General features: G+C 42.6%; 1 protein-coding gene across 5 annotated transcripts in view; it reads right to left on the reverse strand.

The window, feature by feature from the left end:
• Nucleotides 1–22,251, reverse strand: part of ZNF462 (zinc finger protein 462) — a 384,254-nt gene that overhangs the window by 29,198 nt on the left and 332,805 nt on the right. For 4 of the 5 annotated variants that reach the window (XM_063914139.1, XM_063914138.1, XM_063914140.1 and 1 more), the window contains 4 exons: nt 17,916–18,083; nt 15,050–15,324; nt 7,866–7,984; nt 7,569–7,748 (listed from right to left, as the gene is read on the reverse strand). In XM_063914139.1, coding sequence (XP_063770209.1) covers nt 7,569–7,748; nt 7,866–7,984; nt 15,050–15,324; nt 17,916–18,083 — 742 coding nt within the window. The remainder of the gene's footprint in view (nt 1–7,568; nt 7,749–7,865; nt 7,985–15,049; nt 15,325–17,915; nt 18,084–22,251) is intronic. The other variant, XM_063914141.1, reaches the window with a different exon arrangement.

The following is a 22,251-nucleotide window of genomic DNA, read 5'->3' on the forward strand; positions in this document are numbered from 1 at the left end:
GACTGGTAATACAAAAAAATTACACAATTGCTGTATATATGTGCGATGTCTTGGGGCATGCAGACTATATAGATGTGCCTTGTCTTGGGGAATGCGGTCTATACATTTTCAGCTGTTTATTATTATACAAGTTCACCAACACCATACTAGAATTAAACCAAAAACGAATGTGATATGCTAATGGCAGGTGTGTATTGTGATTTAGAGTGGTCTGCTTGTGATCCCACATAGTTAGTACAGTAGCTCCAGCTGTAGACTGCACATTTCCCACCTTGCCCAGGAAACCACCTCTATGGTGGGAGAAAACATCCCAAACAGTTGAGAACTTTCCTACAGTTGCCTGTTGATGAGTCTGTACTTGATATGCCAAGTACTTTACCTTGAGACATTTTTCTTCTGTCAAAATTACCCTGTTTTAGAAGGTATTATTCCTCTGTGGTTATTGTTGTTAAGGAATTAGTCAACTCTTTGATTGAGCTAAAATCCAACTTCTGGTCCTGCAAAAAATGTATCACCTGCAATGTCCTGGCTTTTACTATTTATTCTGTCATTCCAGTATTTTTTTGTAATTCAGCCATTTATGTCCCCAGAGCCTTTGTATAGGTTCCTGGAGTTATTGCTTAAGAGCCTATATGTGGATTTAAACAGTTGATCCATGATTCAAAATCATGGCCCAGATTTATCAAGCCCTGGAGAGTGATAAATTGTAGTACAAACAAGTTTTGAAACCTGTGTGTAGTGCACATGGTTAATTTGAAAAAATAGGATTTTAATACCTACCGGTAAATCCTTTTCTCTTAGAACCATGGGGTATAGACAGGATCCGCAGGAGACATGGTCACTTTAAGACTTTAAAAGGGGTGTGAACTGGCTCCTCCCTCTATGCCCCTCCTCCAGACTCCAGTTATAGGAACTGTGCCCAGGGAGACGGACATTGAGGAAAAGGATTTATTTAATATTTTTTTTTAAACTAAGGTGAGATACATACCAGCTCACACCTCAAACACGCCGTACAACATGGCATTCAACAACAACGCATGCAACGGCATGACCAACGTCAGCCACAGACTGAATGAACTTAACTCAATATGAGTGTAACCATAACCAAACTGCAGATACAGCCCGCACTGGGACAGGCGCCCAGCATCCTCTACAGACTAAGAGAAAAGGATTAACCGGTAGGTATTAAAATCCTATTTTCTCATACCCACTAGAGGATGCTTCAAGAACCATGGGGTTTATACCAAAGCTCTAGAACGGGCGGGAGAGTGCGGATGACTCTGCAGCACCGATTGACCAAACAAGAGGTCCTCCTCAGCCAGGGTATCAAACTTGTAAAACTTTGCAAAGGTGTTTGAACCCGACCAAGTAGCAGCTCGGCAAATGCCGAGACCCCTCGGGCAGCCGCCCAGGATGAGCCCACCTTTCTGGTAGAATGGGTTTTTACCGATTCCGGTAACTGCAATCCTGCCGTAGAATGAGCCTGCTGAATCTTATTACAGATTCAGCGCGCAATAGTCTGCTTGGAAGCAGGAGCCCCAATCTTGTTGGGAGCCCACAGGACAAACAGAGTCTCTGTTTTCCTAATCTGCGCCGTTCTGGCGACATAGACCTTCAAAGCTCTGACCACATCGAGAGACTTCGATTCTGCCAAGGCATCAGCAGTCACTGGTTTACGTGAAATGATGAAACCACTTTTGGCAGAAATTGGTGACGAGTTCTCAACTCCGCTCTATCAGCATGGAAGATTAAATACTGTAGGTGCTTTTGTGAGACAAAGCCGCCAACTCAGATACCCGCCTTGCGGATGCCAAGGCCAACAACATGACTACTTTCCAAGTACGGAAATTTAACTCAACCTTACGTAAAGGTTCAACCCAATGAGATTGCAGGAACTGCAATACCACATTAAGATCCCACGGTGCCACAGGGGGCACAAATGGAGGTTGGATGTGTAGCACGCCTTTCACGAAGGTCTGAACTTTTGGAAGGGAGGCCAATTCTTTCTGAAAGAAGATTGATAAGGCCGAAATTTGTACTTTAATAGAGTCTAACTTTAGGCCCGCATCCACACCTGCTTACAAAAAAAGGAGCAAACACCCCAGCTGAAATTCTTCCGTAGGAGCCTTCTTGGATTCACACCAAGACACATATTTCCTCCAAATACGGTGATAATGCTTCGCCATTACTTCTTTTCTAGCCTGAAGAAGTGTGGGAATGACTTCACTGGGAATACCCTTCCGGGCTAGGATTTGGCATTCAACCGCCATGCCGTCAAACGCAGCCGCGGTAAGTTTTGATACACGCACGGTCCTTGTTGTAACAGGTCCTCCCGTAGAGGAAGAGGCCAGGGATCTTCTATGAGCAACTCCTGAAGAGCTGGATACCAGGCCCTCTTTGGCCAATCTGGAACAATGAGTATCGCCTGAACCCTTGTTCTTCTTATAATCTTTATCACCTTTGGAATGAGTGGAAGTGGAGGGAACACATAGACCGATGGAAACACCCACGGTGTCACTAGGGCGTCCACCGCTATTGCTTGAGGGTCCCTCGACCTGGAACAATATCTCTGAAGTTTCTTGTTGAGGCGGGACGCCATCATGTCTATTTGTGGAATTCCCCAACGACTTGTCACTTCTGCAAAGACCTCTTGATGAAGACCCCACTCTCCTGGATGGAGATAGTGTCTGCTGAGGACGTCTGCTTCCCAGTTGTCCACTCCTGGAATGAAGACTGCTGACAGAGCGCTTGCATGTCTCTCCGCCCAGCGAAGAACTTTCGTGGCCTTGGCCATTGCCGCTCTGCTCTTTGTTCCGCCCTGGCGGTTTATGTACGCCACTGCTGTTATGTTGTCTGACTGAATCAAGACGGGCAGACCGCGAAGATGTTCCGCTTGCAGAATGCCGTTGTAAATGGCCCTTAATTCCAGAATGTTTATGTGCAGACAAGCTTCCTGGCTTGACCATCTTCCCTGAAAATTTCTCCCCTGTGTGACTGCTCCCCAGCCTCGGAGACTTGCATCTGTGGTCACCAGGATCCAATCCTGAATCCCGAACCTGCGTCCCTCTAGAAGGTGAGAACTGTGCAGCCACCACAGGAGGGAGATCCTGGTCCTGGAAGATAGGATTCTTTTCCGGTGCATGTCCAGGTGAGACTCGGACCACTTGTCCAACAGGTCCCACTGAAACACCCTGGCATGGAACCTGCCATACTGAATGGCCTCGTAGGCCGCCACCATCTTCCCCAGCAACCGAGTGCATTGAAGAATCGACACTCTTGCCGGTTTCAGAATCTGTGTTCTGTATTTCCAGAGCCTTTTCCACTGGAAAAAAAAAAACTCTGTAATTCTGTATACAAAATCATACCCAGGAACGACAGCCGTGTCGTCGGAACCAACTGTGACACATCCACAGTCCACATACTTCATGCATGCCCTACCGACAGCGACGATCGTTGCCAACCCGCGGGGCCGCGCATCGGTCGTCGCTGGCAGCATACACACTTGACGATAAAATGAGCGACATCGCTCAAGGAGGGGGAAAATGAGCGACGTCGCTCATTTTATCGTTAAGTGTGTATGGACCTTAAGCCAGATCATATTTATATGTGCCTCCAAAATATTTTCAGAAATTTCCTACAGCACCTGAAGAATCACATTCTCCATCACAATATGCATTTATCACATACACATTTGTTAAAGACTCTGCTCTTTTAATCCCTTAGCACTGTGATCCTCCTTTGGTAAAAACAAAACCTCTTCCATCAAGTCAGCAAGTTTTTTAAATGTTCTGGAGGCTGAAACCTTTCATTAGACTAAAAATTACACTTCTACAGAAACTTTCTTTTCCAAAAGAAAAAAATAATTGTACACAGCATAAATTCGATGGAGTTGTAACTTGCTAATCTTTCTCCCTGACACAAAATATAGGACAGTATAGAGAAAATAAAACCTGAATCGCTAATTATCTTTTATAGAATGCAAATAGCAAAAAAAAAAAAAAACCACCTTAATTTACGAAAATTCCCTCACAAGGGTGTTTTTGGTTTTTTGTTTGTTTTTTGGTGGTGGTGGTGATGGTGGTGGTGGTGTGCTTTGGTTAAGGTCAGGCTCTTTTCTATAAGTGGACTCTATGGTGCCATTTCAATGAGCTGCGAGCAAGGTTCCACTGGATCCTTGCGCATCACCACAATAAAAATGTGCAAAGTTTTTCTACTCTAACATAATTGTGTGCATCAGTCAGAACCTCGCGCTTATCTGAATTAGCCCACCTGTGTATGTCCAGTCTAGGTTGCTTTTCACACATGAACTATAGAAAGCAGTTCTGGTTCCCTTTTTAGTCTGCCAGGTCTTATCCTTGTGCCCCTAAACAGAAGCCCTGCTTTATGTTGAAACATGGTATATTCATATATTATACTACCAGAGCTACTTCTGAAGTGAGAAGACTGGAGTACACAACGAAGTTAGCTCAACTCAACTTGCAGAATGAGAAAGGTAAATCACTGGAACCAAAAGGAGTGGTAAACCATGGTAGAAAAAAAACACAACAACCCTTCTTTTTCTAGTCAGGCAGACAAGTAAACAGATTTAAAGTAAAAAAAAAAATAATAAAATAATATTATATATATTATTTTTTTACTTTTTTTTTTTTTATTAGCAGCTTTCTTTTTTTTACTTTATATTTGCTTGCCAATATACAATTTGTGTTGTGCAGGGACATGTACTTTTTACAGAGTTGCTTTTTTGAGTTCTTTGATACTGATTTTCTTGGCAGAGAGAAGTAAACCAAATATTCCAGCAACATTATCAATGGCAATTATATAGTACACTTTACATATGACAAGTAACAGTGGACCTGTGACACTTATTTTTATATAAGTACCTAAGAAGGAAGACAGCCATGCTTTATTGGTATGACTTCAGATTACCTGCTTAAGCTTTATTAGAACAGGTCTACTCATATATACTGAGCTATAAAGGCCTATACGCACTGTATAACAAATAATATTTCTTCAGATACAGAGTTTAAAAATCTATTTAGTAAAAACTTCCAACTTTAATAGAAAATAAAGTAATCCTAGAAACTTTTCGGTGCTTTTGCACTTTAGGAGTTGCTCACGACAAGCGCAGCTTTAGCGTGCTGGCCTTGAGATACTCGTCGCTCCCCAGCCCGCAGCGGCAGTGTGTGACGTCATGCAGGCGCTGCAGGTGCTACGCCTGCGTTGGCCGGGCCGCGCCCCCATAACGGCGGCCAACACCGCCGTGCCGCCCCTTTCCATCCAGCGACCACCTCTGCCTGTCATTCAGGCAGAGGCGATCGCAGGGAAACGGTGGCCTTCGGCCGTCCGGCATGCGCCGGCGCAATTCCAACCTGATCGCTACGCAGCAATAAACTGCAGCGAGCGATCGGGTCGGAATGACCAGCTATACTATCATCTGCTATAATCATTTATATTTGACCTCCACAAATACATTTTAGTTTCCTTAAATGGTTTAAGGCAGAGGTACTCAAAAGCAGACCCCAAGGTTCCCCAACAGTCCAAATTTTAGGTATATCCATGGCTCAGCAAAGATGGTTAAATCAAATTGACTGAGGTGCTACTTAAGTCACCTGTGGCAAAGCATGCATATATACTTAAAACCTGGCCATTGAGGTGCCTTGAGGACCGTGTTTGAGCACCTCTGGTTTAAGGTGCACAGGAAAAAAAAAACCTAAAAACTACAAAAATCCACGCGTCCCGGACGAGACTGTGCCGCGAGTTCGGCTGCCGTTGCCAGCATTTGTACGCAATTGCAATGGAAGTTTGTCACACGCGCAAGTAATTGAACTGACTCCTTAGTGTAAATTACTCTTTAAATACAGTACAGCTGTTATTTTAAGATCATCAATTTATACATAGTTCCTTCTGCTGAATGCAGCTAAATGTCAGATCCCACTTGGAAGTCTGCAGACTCACCATCTTTTTCTTCTCCTAAGAGAAGTCCTTTGGTTTAGTTACAAGACGGAACATATAACCAGTGTTGTACATAAAGTGGATACCTTCTCCATGTGGTCGAACTTGCTGACAAGTGAAATGGCCCCTCCTACCATGGCTCTGGGTTTGTAAGTGATTTACTGTAGCAGACTCTTTCAATAGCTCTCGTCTGTGCAACACCTTCATTGTTTGTTCTGCTTAAACCCTACTGATGTGTCAATATTGTACTGCTGAATAGTTTACATAAATACTTTGATTGTTGAATATATGAAGGTGGTTCAGTGAGAAAGGTAAGAAGACTTCTCACGTGTGTAATGTTCTCTATTTCATTCTAAAGTAGTTTCCCATGAGGCCAGAGCAGGTACACCACTTTTTCCCTTTGCGGCCATTAGACTGCACCTCATATCATCCATAATGTCCCAAAATCAGTTGTATGATGGCGGAACTGTTGGAAACATGGTCAAACATTGAAGTGCGTAGTATGATCAGATTTCTGCATCTAAGGGGCGCATCAGCAGTAGAAGTTCACTGTCAACTTGTCGAGGTGTACGGTGAGAACGTCATATCATGGAAACATGTTTGGAAACACTACAGATGTGAGAGGTCTGTTACCTTACTTATTGAACCACCCTCATATTAATTTTCATCGTACCCCTCCCCTACTCCCACCACCCTTTACACTGTTTAATTTTTTTTTTTTTAAAGCTCGTTTAAGAAAAAAAAAAAAAATGTGACCACCCACATATATAGCCAAAATGACCTGAGTGCCAACCCCGCCGACACCTAGTATATAACTTGGCATATTAGACCTCACACTTGCAGGTAACATTAATCTAGCAACTTCTGACAGCTTGTGATTGCAAGATATTTTGGGTCCATAAACTCCGGTCAAACTGCTACATTCAGAGTTTATTACTTGCTTTTCTGAAGCATTATTTATGCACTGAGCTTAGCTAATTCAATTTGATATGGATAAAGAGCTTATAAATGAAAATATAGTCAAACCTAACTTTTAATAGAGGAAACCCTCTGCAGGTGCATCTGGTTCTATAATAAGGCATATATAATAAAATGACCTTTGCTAGGAAGTAAAGTGGATACTCGTGTATTTTCAACTATCAGAGCATTAAACTGTGATAAAACAGCTACCACTTAAAACTTTTTCCTTTTTTTTTTAACTCTTGTAAAATCAATAAAAGTTGTGCTTCTAGTTAAATTAATTTTGGTAAATATGTCAACATTGCTTCTTATAAATTAGCAATCCACCAATGGGTTCCGTCTATGGCACAGAATTTGCTCACTATATGTATGTATGTATGTATGTATGTATGTATGTATGTAAAAGTATAGGCACTCACCAATTTTTCAGCAAAGCTTACAATTAATTATTTATAACTTGCATATCCCATCGAAAGGCATTTAAAATTTCGATCCTCTACGGATCTTTGTCAAGAATCAGCCAGAAAAAGTCACATCATAGACTCACAAAACCACCTCAGAAAGTGAAGGTGACAAAAAGTTCTTAAGGCCTCTGCAGTAAATGGTTTAAAGGTTCAAACTCCCTTATCGACACATAAGCCTTCATGACTACTTACCATCTAGACCAGATTCCTTTCCAATCCTTGAGCTTTGCTTGGCACGAGGGCTATTTGGAATCATGGTGCGTAGTTTTGGCAGTGGAAGAGTTTTCCCATGAACTTTTAAAGAGTGATCCTTTAACTGACTGATTGTCATTGTCGATACAGAGCATAATGAACATTTGTATGCATGCTCACCTGAAATTGGTAAACAAGAATAGACTCTTTAGCATTGTTTAAATAATTATAAAAGTAAAAGTCAATTACTTCAGTTAATTTCCATTTAAAAAAACTTGGCAAGTTACAATAACTTACCACCATGCGCTTTTATAATGTGTGTCTTCAGACGGCTACTGTAGGAGGATTTGAAAGGGCAATGTTTGCATCTAAATGGAGTGTGATGTCCATGATGATCCTGAATATGACGATCCAGACTGATCAAATATAAAAACGCAGCATTAGAAAAGAAAAGCTTGAATTACATTGTTTCAACCTTATTCTGATAAACAAAACAATAAGCAGGTGTGCTGAAAGTTGAAAATAATGGTCACATTTTGATGTGGCTGTTATATATTCTGAAAGTTTTCTACCTATACTTAACACATACATTTGTTACATTTCTGTGTACTTTGCAAAGGCAAGCGCTTTTAAAAAGGTCATTCATTTGAAAGTCGGGGAAGTAATACATACCTGAAAGTTTGGACAAAACATCTCGTTATAAAGATCATATTGTGTGAGACCTATGGTCATACTAAAAGAAACACTGTAAAAAGGCCTAGACATGCTCCCACTCCATCAAAATGTAGTACAATATGTGTCTCACTACCCTAGAAGAACACCCATTACCTTCATAGCACCAGCATATACTTGAGTCAAGGTACTAAAGACAGGAGCATCATAGTCTGCCAATAGTGTACACAAAATGGTCAATAAGTCACAAATTGCACTGTGTACTATTACAATGAATGCTCTATGCACCTCCTGTCCTTGATGCCTGGATGACTCAAATATCAGTAGCTATGTATAATTTTATAGAATGCACTTAATAAATGTTACTTCAAAGCTGGGGCAACTTCTTCACTCTTTACACTGCTTCATACAATCTACCCCATAAATCTTAATGAAAGGATATTGTAACATACTTATTGGCTATGAAATACAGTTGTATACAGTAAGTAACCTATTAGAGGTGTTTGAAAAATGTTGTTCTACTAAATACCGTACAGACAACTGATTAGATATACCACCTTTTAAACATGAGAAAACTGGACATATTGGATAGCAATAAATTGTTTCTTACAAGTGGAGCAAACATTTGCACTTCTGCTCTGGATTCTCCTACTGTACATATATAAAACATTTACAACATTTCACTTTGCTCATCACACTACTGTTTTGTTTAGTCTCCAATTTCCATTTTTCAAGTAAACTGTACATATTCCTCCGAGCAATGTGCTTTTAAAATGTGGAAACATTTTTGGCAAACTTTTAAAGCAGTGGTTCCCAACCTTTTTTGAATCACGGCGCCCAAGAGTATAAGAATTTTTTTTCACGGCACACATAGGCCAAACATCTTTTATTAAGTAATTCAGAAAATAAATATTACATTAAGTAAAATAAGAATTTACTCACCGGTAATTCTATTTCTCGTAGTCCGTAGTGGATGCTGGGAACTCCGTAAGGACCATGGGGAATAGACGGGCTCCGCAGGAGACTGGGCACTCTAAAAGAAAGATTAGGTACTATCTGGTGTGCACTGGCTCCTCCCTCTATGCCCCTCCTCCAGACCTCAGCTAAGGAAACTGTGCCCGGAAGAGCCGACACAACATGGAAAGGATTTGGAATCCAGGGTAAGACTCATACCAGCCACACCAATCACACCGTACAACTTGTGATAACCATACCCAGTTAACAGTATGAACAACAACTGAGCCTCAGTAACAGATGGCTCATAACAATAACCCTTTAGTTAAGCAATAACTATATACATGTGTTGCAGAAAGTCCGCACTTGGGACGGGCGCCCAGCAGCCACTACGGACTACGAGAAATAGAATTACCGGTGAGTAAATTCTTATTTTCTCTGACGTCCTAGTGGATGCTGGGAACTCCGTAAGGACCATGGGGATTATACCAAAGCTCCCAAACGGGCGGGAGAGTGCGGATGACTCTGCAGCACCGCATGAGCAAACACAAGGTCCTCCTCAGCCAGGGTATCAAACCTGTAGAACTTAGCAAACGTGTTTGACCCCGACCAAGTAGCAGCTCGGCAAAGCTGTAAGCCGAGACCCCTCGGGCAGCCGCCCAAGAAGAGCCCACCTTCCTTGTGGAATGGGCTTTCACCGATTTTTAATGCGGCAATCCAGCCGCAGAGTGAACCAGCTGAATCGTGCTATAGATCCAGCGAACAATAGTCTGCTTCGAAGCAGGAGCGCCAACCTTGTTGGCTGCATACAGAATAAACAGCGAGTCAGACTTTCTTACTCCCGCCGTTCTGGAAACATAAATTTTCAAAGCCCGGACTACGTCCAGCAACTTGGAATCCTCCAAGTCCCTAGTAGCCGCAGGCACCACAATAGGCTTGTTCAAAGGAAACGATGATACCACCCTAGGAAGAAATTGGGGACGAGTCCTCAATTCTGCCCTGTCCATATGGAAGATCAGATAAGGGTTTTTACACGACAAAACCACCAATACTGACACACGCCTAGCCGAAGCTAAGGCCAATAGCATGACCACTTTCCACGTGAGATATATTAGCTCCATGGTCTTAAGTGGCTCAAACCAGTGGGATTTCAGGAAATCCAACACAACGTTAAGATCCCAAGGTGCCACCGGTGGCACAAAAAGGAGGCTGAATATGCAGCACCCCTGGAACCACGTCTGAACTTCAGGCAGTGAAGCCAGTTCATTTTTAGAGAAAATGTATAGGGCCGAAATCTTGACCTTTATGGATCCTAATTTTAGGCCCATAGCCACTCCTGACTGTAGGAAGTGCAGGAATCGACCCCGCTGGAATTCCTCTGTAGGGCCTTCCCAGCCTCCCACCAAGCAACCTATTTTCGCCATATACAGTGAAAAAGTCTTGCTGTCACGTCTTTCCTAGCCTTTATCAGCGTAGGAATAACTGCATCCGGAATGCCCTTTTCCGCTAGGATCCGGCGTTCAACCGCCATGCCGTCAAATGCAGCCGCGGTAAGTCTTGGAACAGACAGGCCCTTGTTGCAACATGTCCTGTCTGAGAGGCAGAAGCCCTGAGTCCTCTGAGAGCATTTCCTGCAGCTCCGGGTACCGAGTCCTTCTTGGCCAATTCGGAGCAAAGAATATTGTTTTCACTCCTCCTTTTATTACAATTCTCAGCCCTTGGGTATGAGAGGAAGAGGAGGGAATACATAGACCGACTGGAACACCCACGGTGTTACTAGTGCGACCACAGCTATCACCTGAGGGTCCCTTGACCCGGCGTAAAACCTTTTTTAGCTTTTTATTGAGTTGGGAAGCCATCTAGTCCACCTTAGGCAGTTCCCATCAATTTGCAAACTGCGTGAAGACTTCCTGATGAAGTCCCCACTTTCCCGGGTGGAGGTCGTGCCTGCTGAGGAAGTCTGCTTCCCAGTTGTCCACTCCCGGAATGAACACTGCTGACAGTGCGCTTACTCGATTCTCCGCCCAGCGAAGAATTCTGGTGGTTTCTACCCTCGCCAACCTGCTCCTTGTGCCGCCTTGGCGGTTTACATGAACCCCTGCGGTCTGACTGTATCAGAACCGGTTGGTCGCGAAGCAGGATCTCCGCTTGACTTAGAGCGTTGTATATGGCCCTTAGTTCCAGGATATTGGTGTGAAGGCAAGTCTGTTGACTTGACCACAGACCTTGGAAATTTCTTCCCTGTGTAACTGCCCCCCACCCTCGGAGGCTTGCATCCGTGTTCACCAGGATCCAGTCCTGAATGCCGAATCTGCGGCCCTCGAGAAGGTGAGCCCTCTGCAGCCACCACAGGAGAGACACCCTGGCCCTGGGGGATTGGGTGATTAACCGATGCCTCTGAAGAGGTGATCCGGACCACTTGTCCAGTAAGTCCCCTTGGAAGGTCCTCGCATGGAACCTGCCTAAGGGGATGGCCTCGTATGATGCCACCATCCTTCCCAGGACTCGAGTGCAGTGATGCACTGACACCTGTTTTGGTTTTAATAGATTCCTGACCAGTGTCATGAGCTCCTGAGCTCTCTCTATCGGGAGTTAAACCCTTTTCTGGTCTGTGTCTAGGATCGTGCCTAGGAGAGGCAGATGAGCTGTAGGAACCAACTGCGACTTTGGAATATATAGAATCCAGCCGTGTTGCCGTTACACTTCGAAAGTGATACGCTGTTCAGCAACTGCTCTCTTGATCTCGCTTTCATGAGATCGTCCAAGTACGTGATAATAGTGACACCTTGCTTCCGCAGGAGCACAATCATATCCGCCATTACCATGGTGAATATTCTTGGGGCCGTGGAGAGACCAAACGGCAACATCTGAAATTGGTAATGACAATCCTGTACCGCAATTCTGAGGTACGCCTAATGAGGTGGATAAATGGGGACCTGAAGGTATGCATCCCTTATGTCCCGATTCACAATAAAGTCTCCCCCTTTTTAGGCTTGCACTGACCGCTCTTAGCGATTCCATCTTGAACTTGAACCTTCTCAGGTATATGTTCAGGGATTTTTAATTCAATATGGGTCTGACCGAACCGTCTGGTTTCGGGATTACAACATGGTCGAATAATAACACCCTCTTGTTGAAGGAGGGGACCCTTGACCACCACCTGTTAAAGATACAATTTGTGAATTGCAGTTAACACTGGCTCCCTCTCTTGGGGTGAAGCCCGCAGGGCCGTCGGTGAGGGGGCCTCTTCTCACAGTCCAGCTTGTATCCCTGAGACACAATATCTATTGCCCAGGGATCGAACAGGGAGTGAACCCACTTGTGGCTGAACTTACGAAGGCGTGTCCCCACCGGGCCTAGCTCCGCCTGTGGAGCCCCAGCGACATTGGTGGATTTTTGTAGGGGCCGGGGAGGACTTCTGTTCCTGGGAACTAGCTGCCCGGCTCTGACAAGAAAGGACGCACCTCAGACTTTCTTGTTTCTTTATTCGAAAGGCTGCATTTAATAATGCCGTGCTTTCTTAGGCTGTGCAGGAATATAAGGCAAACTAGCAGAATTACCAGCTATAGCTGTGGAGACCAGGCCCGAGAACCCTTCTCCACACAATCCTCAGCCTTCCATATGCCTCTTAAGTCGGCATCATCTGTCCAATGCATATTCTACAGGACACATCAAGCAGAGATAGACATAGCTTTGACTCTAGGACCCAGTATACTCATGTCTCTTTGGGCATGCTTTATAACTATATATCTATCACTTAAGACAGCATCTTTAATATATTTATATTGCATACTAGGGTCTCATCTCTGCTGATAAGGTACCTGTCCACGCTGCCACAGCACTATAAACCCATGCCGACACAATCGCCGGTCTGGGTAGTATACTAGAATGTGCACGCTATCTGCAGGATCCCTGAGACTAGCAAGTGCTACCGTCTGTGCAAACAGGACACCCCAGGGGAAGATTCTCAACATATCCTGGCCCTAGTGGGGAAAGGATACAGCCTGAGAATTCTCTTGTGGGAAGCTGCCGTCTCTTGTCTGGAGATTCCCGCTCTTTTTCCTCATGAGAGGAGCGAAATTTACCTCAGCATTCTTCCCATTAAACATGTGTACTCTCGTGTCAGGGACAGATGAGTCATCAGTGATATGCAAATCATCTATTATTTCAATAATCATATATTGAATACCTTCTAGCCATCTTGGCTGTAACTTTGCATTATCGTAGTCGACAGTGGAGTTAAACTCCATGTCGATACCAGTGTTTGTTATTATGGATAGTGAGCATTGTGAGACTCTGAAAGTCTCTGTGACATAGGGACAGACATGGTTAGATTTCCTGTCTGTTCCCTAACCTTTTGTGCAATAAATTCACCTTCGCATTTACACATATCCAAACAGGTGTCGGCGTTGTCGACGGAGACACCCTCTCACACACATATCCGCTCTATCACCTCCTTAGAGGAGCCTTTTACCTCAGACATGTCGACACAGGCGTACCGACACACCACACACACAGGGGATGCTCTATTTGAGGACAGTTCCCCCACAAGGCCCTTTGGAGAGACAGAGAGAGAGTATGCCAGCACACACGCCAGCGCTATATAACCCAGGGATTACACTACAACTCAGTGTTTACTCAGTAGCTGCTGTATATACAAATTTTGCACCTAAATTTATGTGCTCCCCCCCCCTCTCTTTTCACCCTTTGTGTACCAGGATACTGCAGGTGAGAGCCTGGGGAGCTTCCTTCCAGCGGAACTGTGAAGAGAAAATGGCGCTGGTGTGCTGAGGAAGAAGGCCCGGCCCCCTCAGCGGCGGGCTTCTGTCCTGTTTCTGACTAAAAATGGCGGGGGTTTTACACATATACAGTCACAGACTGTATTATGTGTATATATTGCCAAAAGGTATTCTTATTGCTGCCCAGGGCGCCCCCCCCCCCCCCCCAGCGCCCTGCACCCTACAGTGACCGGAGTGTGTGGTGTGCAGTGGGAGCAATGGCGCACAGCTGCAGTGCTGTGCGCTACCTTAATGAAGACCGGAGTCTTCTGCCGCCGATTTCATCTCCTTCTTCTGTCTTCTGGCTCTGCAAGGGGGACGGCGGCGCGGCTCCGGGAACGGACGATCGAGGTCAGGCCCTGTGTTCGAACCCTCTGAAGCTAATGGTGTCCAGTAGCCTAAGAAGCACAAGCTAGCTGCACGCAGGTAGGTTTGCTTCTCTCCCCTCAGTCCCACGTAGCAGTGAGTCTGTTGCCAGCAGATCTCACTGAAAATAAAAAACCTAACAAATACTTTCTTTCTAGCAAGCTCAGGAGAGCCCACTAGGAGCACCCAGCTCTGGCCGGGCACAGATTCTAACTGAGGTCTGGAGGAGGGGCATAGAGGGAGGAGCCAGTGCACACCAGATAGTACCTAATCTTTCTTTTAGAGTGCCCAGTCTCCTGCGGAGCCCGTCTATTCCCCATGGTCCTTACGGAGTTCCCAGCATCCACTAGGACGTCAGAGAAATTGTGTTTATATGTCATTCTTTGGTTCAGTTATGTGGTGAGAGACATGAGTCACTTCTGCTTGTCCACAAACTTGATGATTGGAAACCACCAGCACTGGGTGTGCCTAGTACACTGACCATAATTAGTTTGAATTGGTCCTTAGCCAGCAGCCCAGGGCACCCCTGCAAGTACCCTGAGGCACCCTAGGGTGCCAAAGCACCCAGTTGGTAACCAATGTATTAACGGATCAATGACAATTCCCAATAAATGAACGGTGATATCATATTGATGAAATATATGAAGCAGTTAAAGAAATACAGTATGCACTTAAAAACGTACAGGATTTTTTTTTTCTCACAGCACTTACTTGTGTCTGAAGGCAGAGACAAAGGAGCAGAACTGGCAGCTGTACTTGACTTCTCGATTAAACATAGCTAGTGCCAAGTGACTCCTCTCATGGGAACGCAGGCCTTGCATGGACATTAGAACACGATCACACTGCTTACAGGGGTAGCCACCAGGTCTGCAACGTGGCCCCATCTTTATCTCCTTTGTTTCTACCTCAGCAGCTTCTTCTCTTGGCTCAGTGCAGGGGTCAGTTGGCTCCTCTTCAACATCTTTGTTTTGCAGATCAGTCTCATCCTTATAGAAAGAAATAACAGAATCTATGCTTGCCACTGCAGAAAATAAATTCTTATAGTTGTGCACACTTGGGAAAGGAATCTTAAACAAATACTTTGATCACAATGATGATTAAATGTATCTACAGTTACTTCAAAATCAACACAGTATGTTTTGAAAAGGTATTCAAGCTATAACGAATGAACGATTGTATGGAACTTTAAAGCAAATGGCCCTTTACGAGCAAAGTAGTTTTCCACTTTCATTTGCAGCCATTGCATCAGATCTCTCCTTCTCCAAGAGACCTAAACAGAGCCAAAACTGAATAGCAGAAGTCCTGGCTGCATGTGAGAGCCAGGACCCTGCTTAATAGAGTAAATGCTCAAAGAAGGAGCCCTCATTAGTGTACAAATATAATGAACGTGGAGATTTCTGGTAGAGATCATTTAAAGAGGAAAACCACATTACAGCTTCGTCACATCATGTACAATTTGAAATGTAATCTACTGCTAAATTGCAGTAGTATTTCATAAGTGTTTAACAGTCTTTAATTTATATCCTTTACCTTCTAAACCTGTGTAATCTAAAAGATATAAGAATTAAGACACCTACACACAGAAGCAGCTTCCATTTTATGGGCTCAACCAATTTTTCATGAGTAACCTTACAATCATGAATACAAGTTAGGCCTTAGGAATATTACTGGTACATAGCAAAATGGATGTCTCCACTGTATAGTGTAGGTCTCCTTAAAATATTTAATCATGCTATTAACAGCTTTTAAAGGATTATCACTTCTTGATGACATGCGTTAATATCAATAAGCCAATATAAAAAGTCAACACCTCCAACTACAAATATCAATATAATATTAATTATACAGTACATATATTTATGCACAACTGCTTCTAGAGTACACATTAACATATAGGACTTCAGACTTAGCTGATGCAACAGTGAAAATATATAATATTACTTAAGTAGTAATTCTACAGTTATGTGTTCATTATTTTAGTCAACCAAAACGCACCATTTTAAATAATTTCCAAACATGTCCAAGCTACAGACGTGGATTAATTTGTTGGAACCCTTCCATTAAAAAGATTTTTTTTTATCTGAAATAACTTGAAACTGACAAAAGTAACTGGCATCCATCATTTTTTATTCCATATTTAATAGAAATCAGACTGCGTTTGATTTTTGATTCAACATAATATTTGAAATAAAACAAATTAAAATAGCATGGAAAAATATGATGGGACCCTTTCGTCTAACATTTTGTTGCACAACCTTTAGAGGCATTCACTTTAATCAAGCGATTTCTGTAGCACTCAATGAGACTTCTGCACCTGTCGACAGATCGGGTGGATAGGATGGCTGCTTTCTACAGACTGCATGTTCTGCTCTTTCCATAGATGTTCAACAGGATTCAGATCAGGGCTTAAAGGAGGTCACTTCAGTGTAGTACAATGTTGTGTTCTTAGCGTCACTTCAGTGTAGTACAATGTTGTGTTCTTATCCAATCTTGGGTGCTTTTAGCAGTGTGTTTTGGGTCACTATCCTGTTGGAGGACCTATGACCTGTGACTGAAACAGGGCTTTCTAACACTGCCAAAAGCCTATGTTTCACTCCAGAATGCCTTGAGATTTCACTGTTCCCTGCACAAATTCAAGGCTTACCACGACAGATGCAGACCCAAAACATAAAAGAGCCTTCTCCATGTTCCCTCCAGGATTCTTTGAAAGTTCCATTTTTTTAGGTCTGTTAGAGGTGATGATACTTGCCAAAAAGTCCCAGTTTTTATTAATCTGTCCGAAGGACATTCTCCCAGATGTGGAGTCCTCCTGTGTCTTCTTCCATGGAGTCCAGTTGCCCAAATAGCATCATCAGGGGCAAACAAAAACCAACGTACTTTGACCTTGGAGTTCAGTTTGTATTTTTTTGTATATTTTCCTTGGCTCTTTTTCTACCATTCTTACTATTCTTCTGTTTAATCTGGGGTCAATGTTCCTTTTGCAGTCCATGGAGGTTGGCTACATTCCCTTCTAAAAAATAATTTGCAACTGTAGTCAAAAGAACATCAAGTTGCCTGGAGATGGTTTTATGGCCTTTACCTTTAACATGCTTTTCTATCATTTTACGTCTCATCTCCTCAGACAACCCTCTACTTTGTTTTCTCTGGTCCATGTTCAATATGGTGCATACGATGTTACCAAACAATGTGACTACTTTTCTACATTTAAATAAACTAAAGTGACTGGATTTTAAGATTGAATACATGCGTTATGCTAATGCAATAAAGCAATTAGTTTAGTTTAGAATATAACTATAATACAATTATTTATCTTTTCTAAGGTGGTAGGAACAAATCTGGCCAGTATATTTTAGAATATATTTTGAGAATAAGCAATAATTTATCTCTCTTCACAGTTTCTGTGCTTTAATCCATAGCAAAGGTATGCAGTTAAACATGACCATAGTTTTTAATTTAATCACTTATCAGGAGGGATGAAGCATTGTTTCAACGCGCTGTAAGGGTACCAACAAATTTGTCCACGTATGTATAAGCAACGTAGCTGCAACATGTTTGTGTCAGGAGTCTCTGTCTGTACCTGTAATTCAGGAGGAATTGGGGGAGCATTTCCATACTGGACATGTTTGCGAAGATGATTACAGATGGCTCGAAGTGTGGGATGGACTTCCACGCAGAATTTACACTTGTAGCCCACAACTACCTTTTCTGTTAATCTCTTATGCACTGCCTCTTGGCCACCTCCTGTCTGCAACCATATCCAGAAAAATACAACATTATCACACCTATATAAAAACTATTTGGCTCACAGTGATTTTTCCACCAGTATTTATTAATTCACAGTACAAAAGCCGTCCTGCAAAATAGCAGCCCTTGGTAAGATTTTTTTTTTTTCAGACTGCATAACGTATTGCATGAAAACAATGCACAGGTACATCAGAAAGTACTTTAGAACACAAAAGTAGATTCATATTCCAAATGGACAAATCCTTTATAATTCAATAGTACATTGCAAACTAATATATACAGTATATAAACTGTGTAAATAGAGTATACACTGTATTAATGGGAAGAACGAGATCCTCATGTGCACCCTTTATGAGGTTACAAATGGATTCCACCATACAGGAAGTAGCACTCCATGACTGGCACATACATCTATCATTCTGCAATATTTACCCAGTGAACATAAATATATATATGTATGTATGCATGTATAGAAAAAATAATGCTAAGACGTAATTCAGTTAAATAGGTTTCAGTTTCATACAAATGTGTCCTTCATCTTGCGAGTAATCACCTGCCGCGTGTGCACCTCTGTACCTCTGCAGCAGCCTACTTAATCAATTTTGCTACTGGCAACGCATGTCTACGAGGGTAAAAGAACTCTAGCATTAGCAGGTCACAGGGGTTGAAGTGGGCCGGAACGGGGCGGAACTGCGTTCCGTCACTTATAATTTGAGGCAGAACGCTTTAGGCATCCACCGAACCACTTTGTCCAGGCACTGCAAGCATCTAGTAAAGGCACTGGCAGCAGCTGCGGCCGCCTGAAGGAGGAGGCCGGCGTCTCTCTGGCACCTCTTCTTTGCGCCGCCGCTTCTACGGCCCGCCTTCTACAGTCCCCCTCCATTGCCTCGAGTAGCTGCGGTGGTGAGCATGAGACAGCGCAGTGCGTCTGAGTCCGGCCACATAAAGCAGAGCCATGAGGAGACACCGAGCAGCCAGAGGTTCAATCAGATAGGTGGACAGCTTCTACCTGTTGAGTGTGCACAGTTTTGTACTGCAGCGGATTCATTAGACACTAGGTTGTGCGGGCAATCAGTAGGTGTGTGTGACACCCAGTGTGCTTGTGTATGTGGCATCCAGTGTGCTTGTGTATGTATGTGTGGCATCCAGTGTGTGTATGTGTGGCATCCAGTGTGTGTATGTGTGAGCGTGTGTGACCCAGTGTGTGTATGTGTGTGGCACACAGTGTGTATGTACAGTATGTGGCACCCAGTGTGTGTGCGTGTGGCATCTAGTGTGTGTGTGGCATCTAGTGTGTATAGTGCGTCTTTTCTTAAGAATGCCCACCAGGTGGATATGAAGGGGAGGGGATAGGGGTGTAGACATGGAGGGGCTCTGGGTGTGGCTTCAATGATAGCGTGGCTAGGGGGTGAGTTCTACCACATCTCTAGTACCACTTTACGTCCTATATCTGCAGCTTTGGCAGTATAAATGCAAACAGAACACATAATCATGCAAGATGGACTTGAATGTTTTGCCTTCATATTTTCTAGACCAGATCCTTCCTGCTTGAGGCACATCCTTAAAACTGTGTAGGAGACCATAGAAACTCAGATTTATCTGGGTGTAAAAAGAAGGAATATAGGATCACACTAAACTAAAATGGCCAAGAAATGGGACACATACTTGAACACTAGGGAATACTGTGAACATATTCTTCTAAATAAATGAGGTTTTGCTCATTTTGGTTGACAAGTCCAAGGTCTTCAAAAATATCCAGATGGGACCGAAACGTTGACAACTGTACACTGTTGGTATCTAACCAGTAAAATATGCTCTCATTTATTTTGAATAATAATTATGGGCCATCTGGAAAGTACAGATTACCTTGAGATTTTGCGCACCCCAGCATTGACTACCGAGGATGATGGTTGAGAGTGCTGCTTTATATATGTACTTGGGTATTTAAATGAATCTTTAAAACTAGCTATAGCTGGAAAATCTATATGGTGCAAAAAAAAAAAAAAATAGTAAGAGAAAATGTGAATGTAAATTTACAAGTACATTTGCTTATTTTTGTCATTTTATATTTTGCGAGTTATCGATAATGCCCAAACAGTCAAATGGCTCTATAGGCCTTCATGTATTCCAATAAAGACAGCTCCTTGTTCCAAAATAATTGTTCTATCAGTATTAGTAGGGCTTAGAGTGGGATTCTGCATTTTCTTTTTCCTACATAGCTCTACAAGTCTCAGCATGGTAGCACCTATTTTTAAAAAAAATTAAGGTGTCCAGTCCAAGACTTGATAAAAGGGATACTTTTTCTGAAATATTAGCTTAAACCAGTGACTACAATTAAAAAAAAAAAAAAAAATGTATTGAGGATCGGATTGACTTTGACCTTGATTCTACACCAAAATTTTTGTTTAAATGTTTTCTTCAAAAGACGTAAGTCACCAATGTCATTTCTGGGGTGTTCTTTTGGTGAGAGAGTATAATTGCAGGATTTCCAACTCATTGCACTGGACTACATTGGTGGCCTACGTCTTATGAAGAAAACATTTAAATACAAATTTTATAGTGCCTTCTGGTATTTTCTATGGTGTATGTTATTTGTCTGGTTGCCACAAACAGGGGCTCCACTGTGAGGTAGGTAGGTGTGTGTGTGTGTGTGTGTGTGTGTGTGTGTGTGTGTGTGTGTGTGTGTGTGTGAGGGAGTGAGAGAGAGAGAGAGTGTGAGTGTGTGTGCGTGCGCGCCAGGGATGCCAAATATATTTTTCATGTGCTGCTAAATCAGACAGCTTTGATTTATTGTGAACAACTAATGTGCAAGCCTCGTATGTGACCATATGTCATTCAAGAATACTACATAATAAATTCAAATGCATGTATTGGGTGAAGGGGGTGTGGTCACCCAATACAAAATGTCACATTATAAAAGTAACATGTTTAAAGAACGCAAGTAGCATGTTCATGGCTAACTGACTGATAATGCTGCCAAGACAGTTGCAAAGAGGAAGTGTGTATTCAACATAATGCAACTTTCATATCTAAAAGAGGGGAAAAAAAAAAAAAAAAAAAACTATTTACCAGGAGGGTTTTAGGTGTCCTACCTTTTCATATATCACTGCTCAGTGTGACATTTCAGTATAATTAAATGTATTTAATAAATTTGAATTCAACAATGTATAGGGTAGCTTCTATTTTTTATTCCGTGTCCGCTAAATATTAAATTATTCCCATTATTCATACTCCCTCAACTGCAAGGACATTTAATTTACTCCTATCATTTTATGAACGAATTTTATTTATGTTAATTTCCTATATTCTGGTGAAACTAGTTTTCCAATACTTGGCCACTAATTCGTTCTAAGAATACCAGTCTCTCTCTATGACATCCACTATCAGTACTAATCTTATACTGTAGGAGCTCAAATAAGATTGTATAAAGAGTCAGTCACACAATGGATTGTGATAAAGGTCTGTGGAATTTCAGTGACAAAGTAGCCAACAGTTTGACCCCCAAATCCTGTCAAATTGATTTGAAACAGTAGAATAACAGGAACACAGCATTTACATGATATGCAGTATGTAATCATGGACGTGGTATAGAAGATCTACAGTAATTAGATAGACCGTCATTAGGTCAATCCCATATGGTCAACATGCATTAGGTCAACAGGGTCAAAAGATTGTCAAGGAAAACGTAGACAGTAGAAAAAGTTGGCAAGTACAAGAGGTCAACATAGGAATGGTCTACACAAGTTTTTTTCTATGTTTCATCATATGTGACCATAATTATTGCAAACGTATACCCTCTCAGGCTCGCTGCCCTTGGCACAGGTTACTATCGTAGTCCACGTGGATGGTAACTCAAGCAAAAGTTGAAAAAAATGTGAAAACCCCCAACTTGTGTCGACCATTGTCATGTCAACCTTTTGACCCTGTCGACCATCTGACTATATCTAGATGCTGTCTATCTATACATCGGAACCCATATAACATAGTACCACCAAATACCAGGAGCTAAAATTAATATGCAGTTGCACAAAACAGCCAAGTGACAAACTATGCTGAGTTAAAGTCTAGAAGACATTAATTTAACGGTACCAGTTTCACCACCAAGGTTAAAATCTCTATTATTAGCAACAATAAAGTATACCTGTCATTCACTTTTGTTAAAAAGTTTT

The sequence above is a fragment of the Pseudophryne corroboree genome, chromosome 1 (assembly GCF_028390025.1).
Source record: "Pseudophryne corroboree isolate aPseCor3 chromosome 1, aPseCor3.hap2, whole genome shotgun sequence".
NCBI classification, from domain to species: Eukaryota; Metazoa; Chordata; class Amphibia; order Anura; family Myobatrachidae; genus Pseudophryne; species Pseudophryne corroboree.